Source organism: Rattus rattus, chromosome 6 (genome assembly GCF_011064425.1).
Source record: "Rattus rattus isolate New Zealand chromosome 6, Rrattus_CSIRO_v1, whole genome shotgun sequence".
Taxonomy (NCBI): Eukaryota; Metazoa; Chordata; class Mammalia; order Rodentia; family Muridae; genus Rattus; species Rattus rattus.
This window is the reverse complement of record NC_046159.1, coordinates 129814923-129838986: the sequence shown is the minus strand read 5'-3', so window position 1 is coordinate 129838986 and position 24064 is coordinate 129814923. Positions and strand designations below refer to the sequence as shown.

The 24064-nt window shown below is 36.3% G+C and overlaps 1 protein-coding gene across 1 annotated transcript in view; it reads left to right on the top strand.

Moving 5' to 3' along the window:
• Positions 1-22790, top strand: part of Glcci1 (glucocorticoid induced 1) — a 67615-nt gene extending 44825 nt beyond the window's left edge. Inside the window, 5 exon segments of the mRNA XM_032906945.1 lie at positions 3494-3607; positions 7492-7644; positions 10376-10586; positions 20490-20610; positions 21993-22790. Of these exon segments, the coding sequence (XP_032762836.1) occupies positions 3494-3607; positions 7492-7644; positions 10376-10586; positions 20490-20610; positions 21993-22338 (945 nt within the window). The 3' untranslated portion in view covers positions 22339-22790.
• Positions 22791-24064: the final 1274 nt, after the last annotated feature.

The following is a 24064-nucleotide window of genomic DNA, read 5'->3' as shown; positions in this document are numbered from 1 at the left end:
TTAATAAAGAAAGGCAGGAGTCTCTGCCTTTTGAAGCAAAGAAGGACTGTGGAATGACGATCTCACCATCATATATATGTGTCTAAATGGAATTTGCAATGTTTTAGTATATATTTGGGAAGATAGGCTTTCTTTTTATGTTGATGCCTGCCGATTGTAAACAAGAGCATAACTGTTGTAACAAAGATAACAGTTTTAAAAACTATGAATCTATACTGTTTAATTGACATTCCACGAACTATGGGATAGGAACTTTTTTTTAAGCTTCTCTTTCTAGAGTTTTTAAAATCCACATAGAAGAAAAAAATTTCTGGTTCATTTTAATGTGTAAGAAGCCACAAGAGACTAATTAAGATTAATCAATTTTAAAGACTTATCTTTAAAACGAATAATCACACGTTGCTTTAATTTTTAGGCATGCAAAACTGTTTTATATAATCATTTCCAGTTTTCAAATGCCACTAAAACATCATTAATATATTCTAATAAAATAACTTGTACAATTTGAGATCCTATTTACCTTCTATCATAGAGCATAATTTGTCTTGATTTAATAATAATTACCTACTAATTTTGACTTCTTTTCTCATGAAAATTAATGTGCTCCAGAAGAAAATTAAGTCATTTAAAACTAGAGCCAGGAACAGAAATATTATCATAGTCTTACTTGTATATCTTTTACAAAGATATTGTATGAGAGATCCATAAGTCACAAATGTGAAAAAGTGTAAAATCTTGATAGTAAGGACTAGTTATGCCCCTTTTGGTTGACTGTACTATTTCCCCGTTTACCTCAACTAGCCATATCTTTTTACCTTGAGCATTTATAGGTTTTTAATACTAATTGTCTTATTGTGCTTTCTGATGTCTCAGTTACTCATGGTACATATTTATGTAGTTTCATAGTAAATTGTGGTTTTGCTATATATATTCTTGAGAAAATTCATACATTTAACAGTTGGTGCTTATATTTGATCTAGTAGACAATATAAAACCGCTTATTCTAGATTTTTAAAGAATAATTATTGATTGGTTGATGTCATTGTCATCTTCTTTATTACAAAAAGTAATATTAGTATTAAAGATTTCCCCCAAATTGTTAATGGTTCTTTTGTTAATCTGTTCTTCATTAGAGACTGAGTAATGTATAAAATAAAAATGTTGATTCATTCTGAAAGTGAGGAGGTCAAAAGTCTTAAGAGTAGACAGCCCCATCTTGTTTGGCCTTTGGTGAGTCATATGACGGAAGATCGAATAGCAGGTGGCAGGGTGTTCAAGAAAGAGAAATCACATAAGGAAACAAGAACCTTCATGAGAATTAGGATCCCATAAGAAGCACATAATTTTCTAAGGGTGAACTAACACCACTAATGATGCAGTCATATTCCATGGCCCCCACTTTTTAAAAAATGTTTCATATCAACTCCTCCTAAGCTCTGTTTCGTGGAGACTTTCTACTATAATTAAAAAAAAAAGACATTTAAATTTGATGTGCACACATATATTGTGTGCATGTTATGAATGTGTACCACATGTATGCTTGTTGCTTATGGAGCCAGGAATAGGGTGTCAGGTTCTCTGGAACTGATATTACAGATGCCACTGTTTGTAGTGGGACCAGGACTCTGTTACTCTGCAAGAGCAGCAAGTGTTCTCAACTGCTGAGCCATCTCTCCAGCCCCTATGTCTACTGAGACTAAGGAGTCCCACGCTAAGACCAAATTACAACATATCCGTTATTTAGTGACCAGTGTTTTCACCCACACCTTTGAACAATAGCCATATACTTTTAAAATGCTTGAGAAGCAGCTATAAAAAACAACGACTTTTATGAAATTCGTAGGCAAATGGTTGGAACTGGAAAATATCATCCTGAGTGAGCTAACCCAATCACAGAAAGACATACATGGTATGCACTCATTGATAAGTGGCTATTAGCCCAAATGCCTGAATTACCCTAGATGCCTAGAACAAATGAAACTCAAGACGGATGATCAAAATGTGAATGCTTCACTCCTTCTTTAAAAGGGGAACAAGAATACCCTTGGCAGGGAAGAGAGAGGCAAAGATTAAAACAGAGACTGAAGGGATACCCATTCAGAGCCTGCCCCACATGTGGCCCATATATATACAGCCACCCAATTAGATAAGATGGATGAAGCAAAGAAGTGCAGAAGTGTAGATCGCTCCTGAGAGACACAGCCAGAATACAGCAAATACAGAGGCGAATGTCAGCAGCAAACCACTGAACTGAGAATAGGACCCCCGTTGAAGGAATCAGAGAAAGAACTGGAAGAGCTTGAAGGGCTCGAGACCCCATATGTACAACAATGCCAAGCAACCAGAGCTTCCAGGGACTAAGCCACTACCTAAAGACTATACATGGACTGACCCTGGACTCTGACCTCATAGGTAGCAATGAATATCCTAGTAAGAGCACCAGTGGAAGAGGGAAGCCCTGGGTCCTGCTAAGACTGAACCCCAGTGAACTAGACAGTTGGGGGAGGGCAATAGGGGAGGGTGGGGAGGGAACACCCATATGGAAGGGGAGGGGGAGGGGATGTTTGCCCGGAACCGGGAAAGGGAATAACACTCAAATGTATATAAGAAATATTCAAGTTAATAATAAAAAAAAAAAAAAAAAAAAAAAAAAGCTCAACTCGAGAAAAAAAAAAAAAATGCTTGAGAAGTCTTAACGTACATTATGTATCACCTAAAGTACGGAAGCAGTTTAGTAAGTTCTAAATCATATTATAGTAAACACTTTGCAATTAAATTTGGAATATGATCTCTTTAGGAGATTATATCCAAACATACATTTTTGTTTAAATGAGTAAAAAATAATACATTATAAGATTAAATATGTAAAAATGTCCTCATGAAACACAATATTATGTACAGTGACCAAGAAGATACTAAATATTTGATTGCCTTTGCTACCATTGCAATCTATAGTTTAGAACATTTAGTTAGTAGATAAGCTGGATCTCTTTTGTTTATAAAAGTGAAATATGAAAATTAATGCAGCCTCTGTTTAAGATATAGTGATGTGGGTCTTTAATCTCAGTTCTCAGAGGGAAGAGACAGGCAGATCTCTGTGAGTTTGAGACTGTGTGTGGTAAGATTCTGTCTAAAAGGAAAACCAGGGGGGAAAAAAGATGTCAGTTTTGACAAATTAATCAGATATCTGAAATATTTCATTCCTAACACTGTTTCTTCTTTAAAGGAACAGACTTGTAGCATTATAAAGGTAAGATTTGAAAGAGTCCAAGAAATTGTAGTCTACCTGCTTACCAGCACACTATATAAAGTTGCAGAAATGAAACATTTGTTCCACTTTTTTTTATTTTCAGTTGTATCAGTCATAACAACTTGAAGAATAATCATTGTGGTAAAACATTATTAAAGTTAAAATTTTTTTTAAAAAACTGAAGGAAAAATAAAGCCCTGGTATTCACTTGTTTTCTTTTTCTCTCTTTTCCTCCCAAAGCAGATTGCCAAACTCAGGCAACAGTTACAGCGCAGCAAGCAGAGCAGTCGGCACAGTAGAGAGAAAGATCGACAGTCACCTCTCCATGGCAACCACATACCGATCAGTCATACTCAGGTAGGCTAGGTTCTTTCAGACTTTAATTCCTTTAATGTATTACTAAGGGAAAAGTCTTACCTTCACCAAATCACTTTACTTAGATAAATTCTTGTATTTATTCATTCATTCATTCACTTTGCAAACCAATATTAGCCCTTCCTCTCCTCCCAGTAATCTCCTCAAGTCCCCCCCATTCTACCTTCCTCTGCTCTTTTGAAAAGGATGAAGCCTCCTCTAAGTTGTCACCCTCCACTCCCCGATAAATTCTCATAAAATGCTTTAAAATTGTATTTTAACAATGTTTTAATAGCAGACAAAACATAGTATAGTGGTGAGCTAAGAATGATTTTTTTGTCTATGCTGAAATCATAGGTAATGTGCTTTCTAAACAACTGAGGAGTATCCTGTTTAATCATTCTATGAGTACAAGGTACCTTAAGCTACCTGCTTTGTGTTGGGTATTTTGCATCTTTTTCCATATAAAGAAATTTAAAAGTAGACTTTTTATTTTCTTCCAAGAAATTTGCACTAACACATATTATGGAACAGAGCTGACCAGTGCTGCTCTGGAGAGATGAATCTTAATGAATTAGATCTGATCCACAACCTAATAGCATATTGATAGTTCATACAGATAAGGATAATTCAACACTGGGAAATATTAATATAACTCACTATATCCGAAAGTCAAAGCAGAGAAAAAGGAAATTGGATTTTCTTAATGTTTAATAACATTTGGTGAAACATAGTATCCATTTGTGGTTATAAAAGTTTTTAATTAAATGCAAAACAGCAAAATTTTCTATGTGATTTTGAGTGTGCAAAGATCTTATCCTTAAAACACTGGTTGCATTAATGTCAAGATAGAAATCGCCAAGATCTACATTTAGTGACATATTATAAAAGGCAATAAGACATCCCCAACTGTATATTATATTGTATATACAATTAATATCAAAATGAACAGCTATACTATAAAAACTAATTATAAGATCATTAATATGGAGAATACTAACAATACCAAGTGGTAATGAAAATGTAAAACAAAAGAACAATGTGTGTTGCTGTTAGAACACAGTAATATAACCACTTTGCCACACATATACTGATTATTCTTCTCAGTACTGTTCCCTTTCAAGTAACCACTACAAATTAAGATATATTTACATGAGTACTTGGGGAAACATTATTCATAATAATAAAAAAATGAAAAATATTCTTTTTCTAGTGATTGGACAAATATTTTACATAATTATACAGGGTAGTATTATTCTATAGAATGGAGGAAAGAAGCTCATAGGTTTGACAGAAGAATTGAATTTCAGGGGTTGGGGATTTAGCTCAGTGGTAGAGCGCTTGCCTAGGAAGCACAAGGTCCTGGGTTCAGTCCCCAGCTCCAAAAAAAAGAACCAAAAAAAAAAAAAAAAAAAATTGAATTTCAAAACTATTTTGCTAAGTGAAAGAAATTATGATGAAGAAACTGTATAACGTATGATTTGTTACATTAAATTCTCACGAAGGTATAATTACATAAACTGAATACCAGGAGTGGGAACTGATACAGAGAGGCCCTAAAGAATGTTTTTGAGTAATGAGGGCTCTCACTGTGACTGTACTGATAACTGGAGGCACTTTATGTTAGCAGGGCTCAACCAGCCTCATGTTTAAACTGGGGTGGTTTGTTGTATGTCACTGATCATATCTGGTCATGTTAAACTGGGGCGGTTTGTTGTATGTCACTGATCATATCTGGTCATATTAAACTGGGGTGGTTTGTTGTATGTCACTGATCATATCTGGTCATATTAAACTGGGGTGGTTTGTTGTATGTCACTGATCATTTCTGGTCATGTTAAACTGGGGTGGTTTGTTGTATGTCCCTGATCATATCTGGTCATATTTTGATCATTGAGATCCACAAACTGGTATCCCAAGACATTCAAAGTGTGAGTTAAGTTTGCTTTCCTTTTGCTTTTTAATCTGGTAAAATTAGTATTTGCAACTTTGTTGTAAGCACCAACTATAATGTTATCCCATGACCTCAGTTAAGTACTTAAAGATGATTAAACTTCATTTAACTTCTTGGGATCTGGTTGTTCATAGAAACTGTTTACTTTTGCTATATAAATAGTTGTCATGGAATATGGACTCAAGTTTGAAATGTTTTAAAAAATAAAAGCAGCTATTTAAATAAAATAAGTTAATAAATTAGGAAATTTTCAGCATATTTAAACTCGCTTATGTACATATATACTCATAAGCATTGTTGATATTCTAATTATGCTTATGATTAGAATCTTGTATGATAAAAAAGAAAAGTGAAATTTAATGAAATGATTAAAAGTATAGCCATGCAAAAATTTAACAGTATTATTTTGGGTTACTTTAAAAATACACGATCCCACCAATTCACATGAAAAGAAATATGCAAGTTATACATGTTTATTGAGGTTATAAAATGAAAAACAGAAAATTGATTGTCTTAACTCATTAGTTGATGAGAAGGTATTTTTAAGATACCTATTCATCCCAAATTAGTATACAAATTGTGTATGAGTTCCAGTGGAAACTTCAAAGGAACTGTTTTTATTATTTATTATTAAAATAGTTATTTTCAAAGATCAAACTATAAATACACACACATACACACACACATACCCATTGCTCAGAAAGAAAATTTGAAAACGTATTGCTTTTATTATTTAAGTAGTTGTTCCCAAAGGTCATACAAATGCAGCTATAACTAAGGGAAAACATTTTTAAAAGACGTTTTTCTATCCAAAATTGCTGAAACATTACATTAAAATGAGCTTTGTATGGAGATTATTAGATAATAGCTTAAAGAAATCAAATAGAAAATTCATGAAGAAATGTGAGGTCAATGTGTGGGTGTGGTACTAAAACTGTCTCACCTATACACAGAAGAAAACGATGATATAAGATTTTATTATGAAAACTATAAAGCTAAACTTTTAACAAGAAAATGGAAATGTGTGATAGAGCTAGAGATTTGGTGCGTTCACTCAGGTGTACATGAAGTGTAACAACACATTAACGCCTTCACCCGGGGCAGTTCAAGCATGGGATATTCACATGCCGACTGCTGCATTACAGATTATGTGTATAAACTCCAGCTGCTCATTGCGTGAGATTATTTTTCATTATTATCCTTCACCTTCTCAGTCTTTGTTTTTCCTCACGTCCTTATTGTATAATAGCCTTGAGTTGTAAAATGTCCATTTGCATCTTTGGTAACTTTAATAGTAGTTGTGAGAAGTGGCTAAGTTTTGAAAACCCTGCAGAAGATTTTTGACAACAACCTAGAGCTGCTAAGTGAGTGTTAAATTTAATAGTATTGTTTTTATACTGTTTAATAATTCAGTTATTGTCTTAATCATTTGACAAAATGGAAACAAAAGTACTAACATGTAAATATTGTGGTATATCCCAGGACTGCAGTTGAGTCACATGATAAATTACACAGTTTTAATTATACTTTCCTAATAAACAAAAGGAGACATTAATAAATGCTGAAAATTTTAATCTGCTGTTGTACTGATCAAGTGTGTACAGTTACAGCTTTGCACTTAAAGATTTTTGAAGGATTGTTTTGATTTCATATTATTTTTAACTTCCTTTTTAATTTAAATTTCTGTACATGTGTTTGAAATTTTATTCTATTTGAAGTGTCAGAAATAACTGTTAAATGACGTTATGTTTTAAAGAATTTTTGTTCACGTCTTGTTTTTATGGCAAGAGCACGCACAGGAGCCTTACATATGCTAAACAGAGGGTGCCACTGAGCCACACCCCCAGCCCTGCGATATCTAAGATGTATCGTGCTCCCACTGGTTGTTCTTCAGCAGTAAGTGACTTGCTCCATTCTGTCTTCTGCCTCAAAGGCTATTGGGTCCAGGTCAGTCCCTATGCCTCTGTCAAACATATCCGTGCCAAAATCATCTGTTTCCCGTGTGCCCTGCAATGTAGAAGGAATAAGTCCTGAACTGGAAAAGGTATTCATCAAAGAAAACAATGGGAAGGAAGAAGTATCCAAGGTAAGATTACATGGAATAGTTTGGTTTTTTCTCTAATGTTAGAGTGTTTCTCAAAAGCACTTTGAGGGAGGGAGTGGAAACAGCTTTATGGAAATAAAACGTCCATACCATACAGGTCGTTGACTTTGTCAGGCTTCTCTCCTATCTTGCTAGTATATTTTGCTATAGGCTACCATTGATGTACTCTCTGGGTCTGTGGATATTTCTATAATATTCCTAGACATTTCAAATAAATGGCATCATATAATGAATGGCCTTTGGTAACAGGCTGTTTTCACTTACATAGAAGTCTAAGATTCATCTTGGTTGCAGCACATATCATATATCACATATCACATATGGTCAGTGCTTCTATAAACATTTGTACAAATTTTTTTATGCATGTATTTTTTTTCATTTGTGTATGGACATAGGACTAGAACAGGCAGTAGTACTATAGCTATGTGTTTAGATGTGAAAGACCGTTCGTGCTGTTTCCAAACTATTTGTACCATTTTACATTCCTAGCAGTAATGTAGGATAGTTGAGATTTCTCTACATTTTCTCTAAACGTTTCACTGATCTTTCTTGGTTTATTATAGTGAACCTCTACTGGGAGCAGAGTGGCATTTCATCATAATGTTGCTTTTCATTCCTAGAGGCTAATGATACTAAACATCTTTTCATGAGTTATTGATAATTTGTGTGTCTTCATTAGGGAGATTTTTATTTCTATTTCTTGTTTCATTTTTAACTAGACTGTCTTTTTTTTTAATTACAGAGCTATAAATGTAAATGTTCTCTGCCAAGTTCTTTATTTTATAGATATAAATTCTCTATCAAATACCTCATGTGGCAACATCATGAGAGTCGTTTTTCCATTTTCTTGATGATTTATTTGAAGAACAACATTTTTGATTAAGTCTAGCTTATTATTTTCCATGTACATTCCTTAATCCATGGTCCCATGATTTTCTCTTGCATTATTTGCCTGTGAGTTTTATAGATTTGTCACTCTCTTACTGTCTTAGTTAGGGTTTCTATTGTTGCAACAAAACACCATGACCAAAAAGCAAGTTGGGGAAGAAAGGCTTTGTCTTACACTTCCATATTACTGTTCATCATCAAAGGGTGTCAGGACAAAAGCAAGACAAGAGCTGATGTAGAGGACATGGTTGATCTCCATGGCTTGCTCAACCTGCTTTCTTACAGAACTCAGGACCACCAGCCTGGGGATGACACCACCCACAGTAGGCTAGGCCCTACCCTATCAGTCACTAATTAAGGAACGCCGTGTAGCCAGGTCTTACGGAATCAATTCCTTAGTTGAGGTCCCCTCCTTTCAGAAAAGTACAGAGTGCACATCAAGGACACAAGCCTAGTCAGCACACTCACGGGGAAGTCTTTGATCCATTTTGAATCTTCTAGATCTTAGTATTTATAGATCAGCAGATATAAGCAATATTCATAGGTTCTTCTGTACCTATACTCGTTAGTATGTAATGAGTTTCTACATATGAATTTCTATAACTTAAAATTTTCCTATCAGATTTAGACTGTTTTCCATCTTTGTCTTGATCCGTGCTTTATAAAACATTGCGTACTTCCGCAAACAGGCTGTTAGTGGTGAAATTACTTTGTCAAGGCATTTTCATATTTAAGTTTTGAAGTATATGTCCTCCCAAAACATTGTGCTATTTTAATCTTTATCATAATTACATTATTTTATAGAAAGAATGATGTAAAGGAGTTTATTGGAGTAGAGATTTTTACATCTCTTAGTTATTTGCTGCTAAAATGTTTGCCTTAGAATAGTAATAAGACGAAATAAACTTGATCTTATATTTGGAAGATAATCATTCACAAATTTATCTATTTGCTAAGAACTTCAAAGTAAAACCTTTCTACAATATAAAACATTTCTTGAAAATGAATTGTATTTTAATTTGTAAGGATACACATTCAGAATTATTCTAGAATTATCTACAAACTTATAACTTAAAACATTGAATTTTTTAGAAATTTTGTATTTTGGATATTTTCTGCATTTTAAAATATTTTTAATTAGCACAGTCACCATCAACTCTAATCGGTAGATTTTTTTATTTATAGAAGCAAAATAATATACTGATGAATTTTAATGAGTTCCCTAGTTCAAAGCATGTCATTGGGATTATAGTTTCCTGTTTTCTACTTTTTCCACATTAGAACTAAGCAAAATTGTAGTCAGATTAACAGAATTGTTGAGATTTGTATTCTCCACTGAATAGTAGTAAAACTTTATTAGATATTTTATGTGATTTCAAAAGAAACAAAAGTTCTTGGGATCTAATTAGTATAGAATTAATAAAGTGAAAATGTATACTCACCATTATGAGGTTTTTGATTTACCTTATTAGCCTGTGAAAATGATGTCTCTGAATGTTGAGTTTATCCTCAGTGTTCTGTGCTACTCTCTGTGGAGAGTCCTTGGTAAACTCGTGCTGCTCTTAAGGAATTTCATGGGAACTGCCTGGAAGGATTTACAGGGAATCCTGTAATTTTTAAGGGAAACAATTTGAAACAAATTTTAACTTCAATAAAGGCAACATGCCCAGAAGTCACTCTAAGATGCAAACGTTGTATTTATTCACTGAGGAATAAATTATGGTGGTGACACTGGTGGAATATAAAATCTGATGATGTACCTCCTGCTTTGTGATAAATAGAATATACTTTCTATCCTACATGTTTACTCGTGTTCCTCTTGCAGCCGTTGGATATACCAGATGGTCGAAGAGCCCCGCTCCCTGCGCACTACAGGAGCAGTAGTACCCGAAGCATAGATACCCAGACACCTTCTGTCCAAGAGCGCAGCAGTAGCTGCAGCAGCCACTCCCCTTGTGTGTCCCCATTTTGTCCTCCGGAATCCCAGGATGGAAGTCCTTGTTCAACAGAAGATTTGCTGTATGATCGTGATAAAGGTGAGAACGAAGTCACCTACTTACACAGAAGGCTTGCTGTTCCTCACTGTAGTCTGTGTCCTGGACCATTACCCCACTTTCCCCTTTGTTGAGTGGTGATTGTAAAGGATGAGTTATTACAGGTTTGTTTGTTCAGTGGTTCACTTTCCTCCTTTGTAACTACCAAACATCTTCCATAAATGTGTCAGATAAGCACAGTGCCTGGTTCTAACAGCTAACTAGAGCTATAAAGTGGATTGGCTACAACTACATGTCAGTATTTTCTTCCTTTTTTTCAGAACTGATGATGGTTATGATACAGTTTGTATTTCTTATGTCTAAAGGTAGAGTTTATATTCAGTGATTTGGAGGAATACTTTCTAAGAGTGTCTTGAGAGAATGAGTGTGTGTGGTGCGAAGGTGCACTTGTGCGTGTATGCATATATGAAGACTCAAGTAAGATATGAGATGCCTTCCTCTGTTTTTCTCTCCATTTCATTGCCTTAAGACAAGGTCTCTTACTGAACCAAAAGCTTGCTTTTTTGGATGAGAATGACTGGCCATGAGCTCTTAGGATTTGCCTGCCTCTGTGCCTACCATTCTGGGGGTTGCAGGAACATGCAGCCCTGCCCAGTTAAGATGTAGGAAGTGGGGGTTGGGGATTTAGCTCAGTGGTAGAGCGCTTGCCTAGGAAGCACAAGGCCCTGGGTTCGATCCCCAGCTCTAAAAAAAAGAACCAAAAAAAAAAAAAAAAAAGATGTAGGAAGTGGGGTATGCTGGGACCAGAGCCTAGCATAGTTGTCATCAGAGAGACTTTATCTAGCAACTGATGGGAACAAATGCAGGGCCCTACAACCAAATATTAAGGGGAGATCAAGAAGCCCCTGTGGCTTGACCTCTGAATATGTGCTATGGTTGTGTAGCTGTGTGTTCTTGGTGTAGGATTTGTAAAAGTAGAAACAGGGACTGTCTCCGACTCTTTTGCCTGCCTTTGGAATCCCTTTTCTGCTACTGGGTTGCCTCGTCCAGCCTTGATGTTATGGTATGTGCCTGGTTTTATTGTAGTGTGTTACATGCATGACTGATGTCCCTGGAAGGCATGCCCTTTGAGGGAAGCTGGAAGGGTTGGATCTAGGGGAAATGAGAGGTCAGAGAGGAGAGACAAGTAGAGGTAATGGAAGGAAGGACAATAGTCAAACTGTAATATACGAGAGAAGAATACATTTAAAAGGAAAAAAATGTGGGTGATGGAGATTCGGACTTGGGCTCCTAGGCTTAATTGACCAGCAGGTTCTCTTACCGTTGAGTCATCCCTCCAGGCTTTCCATCTCCTTATTTGAAGCAGGGCTTCTTTCTCATGGAGCCTGGAATTCATCAGTTTGGTTAGATTAGATGCCCAGGGAATTCGAAGAATCCCTCGTCCTTAGGTTTCTGATGCACAGCACTATGCCCAGCACTGCTCAGGTCCTCATGCAGCAAGCACCTCTTCCTCTGAGTCATCTTCAGCCTCTCCACCACATGTTTTTCAAGGTAGAATTACTCACTAAAGCTGGAGCTCAGCTAAGCCAACTGGCCGTCGAGCTCCAGAGTTCTAGACATGCACTGCTCTTGGGCCCCGTGGCTGTATTTTTAAGTAACTAGAGAAGCTTGAGAGTGTGTCTACAGAGCATCCCCTTAAGGTTTATAGACTCTTGCTAACTGTTAGAAAACTGAGATTTCTCACTATCGGGTCCAAATAGTTTTCCTGTGCTCCTGGTGTCTTCAGGTTAAGTGTTTGAGCACCACGGTTTACATGATTCTTCTTGTGGTCCCTAAGACCTCGCTGCAGAAGACGCATCAGCTGCTCACCTTCCATGCTCCTTGTCTGCTTTCAGAGAAACTGAACTTATATTTTAGATAGAAGTCATTAACAACACGTTTTTCAGTATCGTACTCAGTTTTGTTACTGTTCTCTATGATTTATTTTGTGGTGGTGGTATATATAAGTTATGTGGATCCTTAGTGTTCCATCTGGAGTTCTATGTAGGTAGGCATCCGTGAAGGGAGGCTCAGGGTACAGGTGGAAAACAAGTGCTCTCTGTAAGGTAAGGCGCTCTCAGTCTTCCCAGGTAGCATCCTGCCCCTGGAAGGAGTAACCACTGTTCTGTCTTCCTACTCCACAGCTTAACTTTTACCTGTTGAAGGAATTTCACAGAAATAAAATGATGTTGGTGTATTCTTATGCTTTTGTGCTATATGTCTAGTTTGTGCTACTTATTCCTTAAGAAAAGGTAGACAAAAGCTGTTTTGGACTTTGTCACCCTTTTACATAGTTCCTCCCTTTGATCCTTTTCCTTATCGCAGGGTTTGTGGACACATTCCATTAAGTATGTTGAAGAGATCCTTAGACATCTCTCCTTTTCTTAGAGTGTCAAACCAAAAACCTTGACACATCACTAAGAAATTGTGCTAGAGGTCTGGTCATGTAGGCACACGCCCTTAATCCCAGCACTTGGGAGGTAGGGGCAGACAGAGCTTGGTTGACATAGTAAGTTCTGTGTAGCCAGTGAAACTCAACAAAAAATCAGGAAAAAATTGTACTACAGCAATTGTGGGGGGCACATGAAGTTGGGTGGGTGGAGAGGATCTAGACGTATTTGAGGGATGGGAAAGAATGTAATTAAAATATATTATATAAAAGAACTTTTAAATACAAAAATGTTACCTTAAACTCCGTTTCAAATTCTGGAGTTTGAGCTACTGAAGCAAGTGTGGGGCTCGGGCCCATTACCCTACTACTTGCAGGCTGGAGCAGAGGATTGCTGAGTGTAAGGCTGGCAAGAACTGAATACTGAATAGACTGTGTCAGCTTTGGTCACAGGCCAGATTCTCTATGAGAGAACGGGAAGGGCAGTGAAGGTCTGAGAAACATTTAATGTGTTTTTCCCACTTTCTATGAGGAAATCTCAGTATTTTTTAAAATTCCCACTATATTTAGCTTAGAGACATTGTTTTGTGATCATAATTAAGTAGACAATATTTTTTTCTTGGAAAACTGTTTGGCCTAAATGTAAAATTCCAGTTCTCAAGAAAAACACATATCCTTATAAAGAGAACATTACAATGGTATTTTAAACTTATATGTGTATGCATATGTGTGTGTGTGTGTGTGTGTGTGTGTGTGTGTGTGTATACATATATATACATTTAACTGGATATAAAGGCCTGTCCTTTTGTGAACTAAGTTTTTCTCTCCTGGTTTACTTAAGAACTATTAGGTAGCATATGCTGCACATCAGGTTCTATACTAGAAAGTAACAAATAGAGATGAATAAAATGTTCTTTTTCTTAAGGAAGTTGCAATCTTAGAGAATAATAGGAATGTAAAGATAATATTCTCTTATAAATATTTAGTATTTTAAACAATGTTTTGAATACTAAATGGAAAAAAGAAAGTGGTTTATCAGGTTGGAGAAGTTGGATATTATATATCAACTCTAGAATAGTCTTTGGCCTGTGGCTTCTCATTCAAATCTAAATTTTGGAGTGGTTTGTATTTTTTAATATTAATTTTGCCTTATAGCTTATGTTTTTATATTATACTTGGATCCTTTTATATTCAGTTAAGGAAAAAGTGCTGTTTTCCATCCACTGTGGAGATAGAACTGTGATTTTTGTAGTCAGCTAAGGTCCACTTGAAGTCCCTTCACACTCTAGTTGCTCTAAGACATTTCTTTGGTGAGATGGCTTAGGCCATTCTTACTGGGAAGAGAGAATCTGCTGCAGTGAGTACGTGATATATATGTTGTACTGAAAGGTGAGCTGGTTACTTTTAGCATTCATCTATTACGTATTTATCCTTTTCTGACTTCACTAATTTTGTCTTTACCTATTTATAATATCTGTTCCTCATGAATCATGTATAATTTTCAACTAAAGAATTTTAGTTAGTAGCAGGCTTTTTTCTTTGACTAGTTCAGTTGCAATGCCAGAACAAAAACACTTTGTTGAGAAAGGGCCAGTTGTTGGAGAAACTTGTTTCAGGTGGAGATTTTCTTTGAGTTAGTTAGTTTGTTTGTTTGTTTGTTTGTTTGTGTTGGGTCCTGTTATTTTCTGAAGACTTAAAGTAGCCTGGTCACATGTGCTGAGCCGCTAGGCTGGCTTTAACCTAATAGAGAATGGTACCTAAACCTCATTGGAAGAACTCCAATTCAGAGTAAGAGCTCGCATCTTGACACCTCTTATATCACACTGTCAAAAATAAATCCCAAGAGTTGGCCTAAGTTCTTCTACATCAGCATGTCCAATTTGCAAGGGGAGAAATATATAGTACAGATGGCAGCATCCAAATATTAGTTCTTTTAGCAGCTCTACCAATGTTCCTTGATGGTAGCCAAACTAGGGCTGGGTGAGCCGTAAAACCTAGACTTCAGTCTGCAGCTTGTCATGGGTCTTTGGGACAAGTTACTTAGGCACAAGTTACTTGTTACAAAGTTCTGCCATGTTGCAAGATATTGTAGAAACGTTGATTGTTATAATTTTGAAGTAGATGGAACCATTTTGTTCAGGCCAACTACTAATAAAAGTTATAGTCTAAGAATCAATAAATTGATTACTTGTGGTTTAAACTATATTTTCTTGGAGGAAATATGCTATGTGAATGCTAGGGCATATAAAGCAATTTAACTCATACTGTGAGTGACTCACAAATATTAGTATTACTACACTTTGAGTTTTAAGCATAATCAATCATTGGTCCCCAGAGAACAAATAGAAAGTATAGGGTCTAATAGCCCATTTGGACTTTTTTTTATTTCCTGTTTTCTATTTCTTATTTAGCCATATTAACCTTTAATCATAACCTCAGATTTGTAACTTTTTTTGTGATTTATATTATGAAATCAAATGTTGAGTATATGTTTAGCTACCTTATCTTGAAAAACCACCGTTTTTTTTAACATGAATCTGTTTATCAATTTTTTTTATGATTTGGAGTAATTTCTTTTAACCTTTTATTGATTTTTTTTTTTTGTGAGTTGCACATCATACACCCTAATCCCACTCATCTCCCTTTCCCTTCTTATTCTTCCTTTTGCCCTTGCAGCCTTCCATACCCCAAATAAACAAACAAACAACAAAAAAATGAAGCACAGGAAACATCTCGTTGTGAAAGCTGTAGTGGGTCAGAGTGTGTCCTACAGTGACCCCTCTGTCCACACATCCTCACTTACACATGTTCATTGCAGTGAGTGTTGAGTCTGGCCCAAGAGCTCTGGCTTCTGTGACACCATCAGTATTAGGTCCTCACTGGGACTCCTTAGAGGAACCTTTTAATGGTAAAACTAAGATGAAAAGCACTGTTCCTACAAAGAACTTTATATCACATGATAAAACTGCCCTGTTGTGTTAGAAGAACTTCTTAATGGTAAAACTATAGATTGAAAATATTCCAACAAAGGAATATAACATGTTAAAACTGCCCAATTGTAGATTTATCTTACTAAGCTCTGCCCATTTATCTTTTTTAAGACAACATGAAACATTGCACACATTTCCAGTGTCTGGAAGTGTGAGAGTCTAGAAACTGCCATATTCTTATCCTTCTGTAATTTTTACAGTTGAACTGTACCGATAGCAGGTAATGGGGCAGGTCTGTGTGAATGTTGTATTATTCATAATTCAAAGTACTTAGTAAGTATAAGTCAGTCGTATCTGTTACAGCTCAGCTAGAATACAAGCAAATGGAAGATTAGAACATTCCTACATATGTAGTTTACTTGACCTGCTGTTACCTGCTTACTAACTAGTAAATTTCAGTAATGATGGGCGACCTACTTTAGTTCATTGCTTTTCTCCACAACAAATTCAGTCATACCTGGCAGGTGTGGTGCTAAGTAGAGATTTTAAAAGTATTCTTACCAGAACTTTCTTTATAATATGTTCAAATTTAAAAGGTTATGTCTTTATTACTGTTTTGAAAATACTGGTATCATTTTTTAAGTTATTACATTATGTGTTATGCTTTTTTAATGTTCATGAGAAGTGTGGTTCTCTTAGTGAATAAAAAGGTAGACAAATGTAGGCATAGGTACTTTTGATGAAGGAGTTGGGGAGCCACAAAGTTCTCATTTCTTGGTGAAATTAAAGAAAAGAAAAGAACTTCACTAAGACATGTCCTCTTTCCTTACAGTTACTCCAGTTGACGATTGGTAAATTTTGATCATGAAGCAATTTTGATCAAAGTAGCAATTCTTTTTAGACCCGTGTATCTAGTCAGTCTCATTTCTAACCTAATTCATAGGCTAACGGGCTTTTTATTATATTAATTTTTATTTCAATATTTTTGTTCAAATCCATTTTCCTAGTGAACTACTACCTACTTGGCAGTGAATAAATATATTCTTATTTCTTGATTGGTTACTGCTGTATATATCCTCAAAATTTTTTTTCAAAGTAGTCTGAAGATTTTTAATGGTTTAGGCAGGGTTATAATTTCAAGACATTAGACCTCCCAGTCTAGCCTTCACAGTCAATAGCTAGCAGTGTTGATGCTAGATAGCTTCATTCCTGGAGAATCTGGTATTCCAAAGATGTTCAATGCTATGGAGATGATTCAGTCTATAAAGTGCTCGCCATGCAAAAGTCCCCAAAGCCAGGTAAAGAGCAACCTAGCACAGTTGTTTGTACTTGTAATCTCAGCACTGGGTAGGTAGAGACATGTAGGTCCTTGAGCATTACTGCCCAGCCAGCCAATCTTGCTCCACACCCTCAGATGTTCCTCTGGCCGTCTTTGACACATGCACTCAGATACACCTGTACACGAGCACGAGCATGGGTGGGAACATACACACACACACACACACACACACACACACACACACACACACACACACACAAAACCTTGCTTTCTTGAAAGAAATAGAATATTATCTATGTAACTTAAGCATTAGTATGTGTCAATCTATTTAAAACAACACTTATTTTATTAGTGTCTGCCAGAGAGAGAGAGAGACAGAGACAGAGACAGAGACAATCTTTGAATGGTGCACTGGTTTGAAATGTGCACATTAGAGATTTTGTTATTGTTGATGTTCTTGAGAACATACTGTGTTTTAGGCCCTTCTTAGTCCTTTTATATTGTATTCTAAAACAGCTGTGTCTCATTAGTCATTCCTGTTTATAGATCAAAAGCCAGAAATGAACCAACAGCATGGGTCATGCAAATAGGCACAGGTAAGTCAGGTAGTCTCTTTGCAAGCCAGAATTCTCAATTCTCTTAACACTCGTTTCTCAAATTTGCCTGTATTTCAGATGTACTTAGAAGATTTTTCAAAAGGATAAAATAAAAAAGGCAGGCTCCTTTGAGAGATGAGATGTGAACTTTGGAATTTAAAATGCTTCTTCTGAGTCACTGCCTGGGCTAGGCATGTGGCTCAGTGGTAGAACAGTTGTCTAGCATGTGTGTGGCCCGACACTCGAGTCGCAGCACATCACAGAGCAAAGGCATTGCAAGTTAGGATTGTTTGCTTGAAAATTAAGATCATTTGATAATTCATAGGAATAAAATATATGTAAAGACTTAGGGCTATAATAAAGACTTTATGTACCTGATTATATATATGACTGAACTGTGAGTCATAGAATGTAGTCTATGAGATACTAAAAGTCATTTCTGAATGATAAAAGATACACATGGTTCAATGAAAACTTTCTGTATAAAATTTCAAGTTTTAATAATTTAAAATTTTCCAAGCTTTAATTTGTTGGAAAATTACTTGTATTTGGTATGAATATTATGCATGCATTAATATGATCTATAATAATAAGCAATTAAGTGTATGCTAACTTCATAGAAATAGGTCAGATTTACCAAATATTTGTTTATAGTTTATTATTGTTTATAGTTGTCTTTTTAGGTCGCCAAATATTAAACATAAATACTCATATATAACCAAATGGTTTTTACTAAAAAAAGCAGAAAAATTTAAGGTATTGAACATATTTATGTGTGTTTTTACATTAACACTATCCTACAAAAAGAAAGAACATGAATGTTTAATTGGATAAGTTAAAACAAAACAAACTACCTCTGAAATTATAAGGAAAAACTTTTAGGACAGAAAATAATTTATTTTAAAATACTGGCAGAAAAAATGTATCCATTTTCAAGTTATTTAGCTCACACCTAGCTTCAATTTTGGAGAGTCCTTTGAAATTATAATAAAAGTGTAAAGAGAAGTTGTGTAATAGGCTTGGTTATGTAATGGAGACCAATGTGACATTTTTTGTATGATAATAGGGTGGGTTCTTGATTGCTATGTAACAACATCCCAATTGATGGCGTGAAAGTCTTGTTAAAGATATCAAAGTCATAGCTTTAAGTGGATCCATTTACCGATGGGTTGTGTTGTACTCATCAGCAGTCTCTTTGAGGCACCCCAATGCCTCAGCCACCCATTTGTTAGAAAAGGAAGGTTGAGGTTGAGAGGGGACCTCAAGGTCTCATTCACAACCGCTTAGGAGTTGAGTGGTCCTAGTAGATTAACTCTTCTCAGAGACAGCCTAAACTTGAGCTCTTGAGTGTACTGCATTAACCTAGGCAAGAGATCCTCTTCCCCTCCTCTCTTCTGTGTGTGTGAGTAGGAAAGAAGTAAATGGTGAGTCTACGAAAGTCATTAAATCTGAATAAACCTATACATAACATTAAATCTGTAAAACCTAAACTCATCCTATGATTTCATTCATTCCAAGAGGTTATTCTGTGCATATTCTGTAAGGATATGTCTAGTAGTGATACACTTTTGTAGCTTTTCTAGTAGTGTGTGATTTCCCAGCCAGGGAGATAGCCACTTTCAAATATAAGCCTAGATCTGCATTTCTAAGATGAACATTCTAAATATTCACAAGACACAGTATTAGAGTACATATTTTCTAAGCATGTATTGTGTATCTTGTGATGATAAAATGTTCATATTACTCAGTTTCTGAATGCTGGGCTGTTTTCTGTATCCTAAACTAAAGCAAGTCACCAAAATTGTAATGTAATTTGTTGTTAATACTATTTTTCAAAATTCATGGAAATGATACATCTCACTAGATCGAGTATGTGATATTTTAGCAGTGAGCATTCGTTGGTTTGACTGAAGCCAGAGCTTAGGTAAATAGGACTATTATACAGATTTGTTTACAATTTGGCGTCTTACAAAGATAATGACACATCTTAGTGGACTTGGATTTCCACACACTTTTGCCAGATAGGAAAAGGAGAAGTTGCACATAGGTTTTAAAGCTTTTTATGAATAGACCATTTTGTTTTGGGTCAAAAAATATGAGGCGAACATTTGGTAGTGATGTTTCTGGATTTCTTCATGTCCTTAGTGCCTAAGCTGCAAGCTGTGCTGAAGTCTCTATTTTATAGACTCTAAAGGCAAAATCCTGGACACATTACCTGTTTGAAAAATTATTATGGAGAAATGGAAGGCATGTTGCAATCTTGTTCTGCCCTGTATGGTTATTATTCCTGGTGTTTTAAAAGTGCCATTTATTACTTCTGTAATTAAAAATTATTCATATACAAAAATACACAGTTAAATTGGTTAGACAGTGAGAGATCATGTAGAGAACTCACTTATCTTGTACTTCTTCTGTCTAATGCATATTGCTGCATTCGTTTATGGTTTTTTCCAGATCACAACTGTGATTTTCTCAAAATGAAGTTTTCTGGGCTAAAATGTCAACCTTTTATATTCTGTGGTATGGCAGATTACTGTTGTATTTAAATTTTTATTTTTTAAAAAAAAAGTACTACACAAGGCTGTTAGAAATACCCTTACAATGGCAGGAGGCTGCCTGGCTCTGTGGTGAACAAAAAGGTCTGTTTGGAAATCAAGTTTAATTTAAAAGCACTGTCAACTCCTAGTTAATATAACTGCTTTAAATTTACAGACAGTGGGAGTAGCTCACCGTTACCCAAGTATGCTTCATCTCCCAAACCAAACAACAGCTACATGTTCAAACGGGAGCCCCCAGAGGGATGTGAGCGAGTGAAGGTCTTTGAGGAAATGGCGTAAGTAATGTCTTCTCTGTCAGCTGGGATCTGAAACTTTTTACTGAGATGTTGATTACAGATGAATCAACTCCTCTGTCCAGCTGATACTTGTTTCAAAAGCAATTTGGAAAAGAGAATTGAATAGACAAAAGGTCCTACAGTGAGGATTGGAGAGCTGCTAGAAAGGAATGAGACAGTACTACAAAGGGAGAGAGAGGTTCCCCGTGTGGCTAGACTCTCCCTTGGTCTCCTCTTTACCTCCTTCCCTGCCTGTTGTTCTTGCTTTCTCCCAATGGTCTCTCTTTGCTTTCTCTTTGTTTCCTTTCCTTTCTTCCTTTCTTCCTCTCTGTATTCTCCCTTTTTATTTTCTCCTTATTTTCGTTTTTGAAAAACTCCATTTTTAATCTTTAAGATATTTCTTTCAAAAACCGTTAGTTTAGCTGACTAATGGAAATGCACTTAGGAGCAAAACTGGTGACCATACGCAAGTAGCTTACAGATGGTCTGTGAGTCTGCAAGTCAAAGGGAAAGTATTTTCCCTCTCTGTAGACTTATCTAGCATGTTAATTCATGAATTCATGTTTTCTGTCCTTTTTAAGTTTCAATATGGACAGGCTAGAAATTAAATTAGAAAAAAGAGGTTCGGGGTTGGGGATTTGGCTCAGAGGTAGAGCGCTTGCCTAGCAACCACAAGGCCCTGGGTTCGGTCCCTAGCTCCGAAAAAATGAAAAGAAGAAAAAAAAAAAGAAAAAAGAGGTTCATGGTGTTAATCTTGGGAATCTAGAATCACTCAGAAGATGACTATGTGGCTCTTGGTGTAACTTATTCATTCCTTTGTCCCTGTGGGTAGCAAATGCAGACTATTTCTTCTGCATCCCAGAAGGGAACAGAGACTGTACTGGAGTTGTTGGTTTAGTTTGGAGAATGGGTGTGGTGTGGGGTCTAGATTATTCTGTGGCTGATTGACAGACCACAGAAAACACCCCCCTCCCATCGGTGCTGATATATCTAAAGATGCAGAAAGAGTTGAAAGGGCTTAAAATCAAATAAATGATAAGTAACGTCTCAATTTACCCTTATCAGTGAAGTTGATATTAAATATGTGTAATATCCAAGTACAGTGTAGAATTTCTTTTATGTTCCTCAATGATTGGAAGCAAACCAAAGATTTCTAAAAGTTTGCCTGGCCCTTTTGGAAATTGTTTTTTCCTTCAGTGTAGTTTCAGTGCCCTGTATGTGATAGTGTCCCAGCTGACCTGTGCTATGGAAGATGTTTCTCCTCTGTGTGCACATAACTCATCATCCCTGTCATTCACATTCCAGCTGTTTTAGAAAACTCCAGTTTATTCACAAAGTACTTTTAGAGTGATCCAAAAACTAATTCTGTTTTATGGTTTTAGGTCTCGTCAGCCTATCTCGGCCCCTCTCTTTTCATGTCCTGACAAAAACAAGGTTAATTTCATCCCAACCGGATCAGCTTTCTGTCCAGTAAAACTTCTAGGCCCTCTCTTACCTGCCTCTGACCTGATGCTCAAGAACTCTCCTAATTCTGGCCAGAGCTCAGCTCTGGCCACACTAACCGTAGAGCAGCTCTCCTCCCGGGTCTCCTTCACATCCCTTTCTGATGACACCAGCACCGCAGACTCCCTGGAGCCCTCTGTCCAGCAGCCATCTCAGCAGCAGCAGCTCCTGCAGGATTTGCAGGCAGAGGAACACATCTCCACTCAGAACTATGTGATGATCTAAAGCAGAGGGGGAGCTGGCCTCCGCCCATGTTCCATGGATCGGGAATGAGATCTCAGACATCTATCTGCATGGAGTGACAAACTTTCTGAACACCACCACCAACAGCAAAATACTTAGCATCATAAAATAGCTATTAACACTGATCTTGGCAGGGACCGACTTCTATTCAGCAGTTTTTGTGGAAAGCAGTAATGCTTGCAAAAATGTGTGTGTCATTCAGCATTTAAGTGGAGACTATGCATTTCATAGTATGTCTGACAGACTAGTACTGTGTCCTGTGTTTTGTTCCAAATTTTTCAGTATGAATAAGCTCTACTTCAAAAAGTTGCCTGTCTAAGTAGAAAATGTCTTGCTGTGTTTTGTCCTATGGAAAATACTGTACTTCAGGATTATGTTTACAATTGATCCAGGTGTTTGTTTCTAACTTCTATAATACATACAATGCAAAAAAATGGCCACAACAGTTGCACAGTGCCCACCCTATGGCCTAGCTTCAGGTACTTCAGTTGAAGTCTAAACTCAGGTAACTTGGAATGTATGTCATATTGGGATATTAAATATTTCACAGCTACCAAGCTGAAGAGGGAACATCACTCTTTTGCCTTTCCTTATTTTACGCATTTCCTTTTCTTCATTCCATTCCACATTAGACTAAGAAGTGCATTCATCCCTAGGAGATGGTAATCCTGGATATGGGGACCATGAGGAGAACCAGCAAATCTGTGGTGTGTGACATCACTTTTGTCATGTGGTTACCAGTAGAACAACTGTTGCATTCACTGTTTCAACATGTGTAAATGTGGCTTTAAAAAAGTTGTGTTGCTCAGTTAATGACTGTTACAATGTTGCAAATAAAGCTTCAGTAGTAGACTGTACATAAACATTCCACATTGTGTGTGATGAAATTTAAATGCAAGAATGGCTGGATTTGATTTCAAAGCAAGTGAAGTTTTGCAGGAATAAATAATTAAGGATTTTTGCTTATATTGGCCATTGGGGTCATAATTGCTACTATTTTTATCTAAAGACATATTTATGTTTAGCTTCATTTTAGGAAATTCTAATTTGCTGGTTACAAAGTGAAGCATTTTGGTTATTGTTTTCCTCGAGTATTTGATAAATGAGTTGTATTCATGTAGAGAGAATGTGTATGTCTCAGAACCAATGCAGCATAAGCAAGCAGATTTCTTGTAACTTACAAGAGCAGTAGCTTAAAGCTGTCTCATTTAAGCCTCAGATAACACTATCATGAATAATTTTCTTAAGACTTGGAATGTGTGGAGTGGAGCAGAACCCCAAGTAAATAGCCTTGAACTTGCAGACTTGACAGAAGTTCTCCACAGAGTGTGAAGAGAGCCTGACTTCAGACTGTTTTCTGCAGCATAGCTTACGCAAAAGTAAAGGGAAGCTTTTGTATTCGTATCCCATTGCTTTGTTCAGTTGGAGCCTAGAGTCCACTCATCTCCACCTAAAGTGTGTGGCACATCTGTTTGTTTGTTTGTTTGTTGTTTTGTTTTTAGATTTAGGAGAGCAAGTTGCCTACAGTTAATGTTCTGGTTTCCTTAGATCATTCCTGAGGTTTTCTTTGGACTCTTCTACGGAGTCGATGAGTAGGAGAAACATAAGCTGGTACAAGTGACACCATTCTCACTTTTACAAAATGCTGTCCGTGTGTGTGTGTGCATACACATGCACCGGATGTGTGTGTGTGTGTATTCCGTGTGTT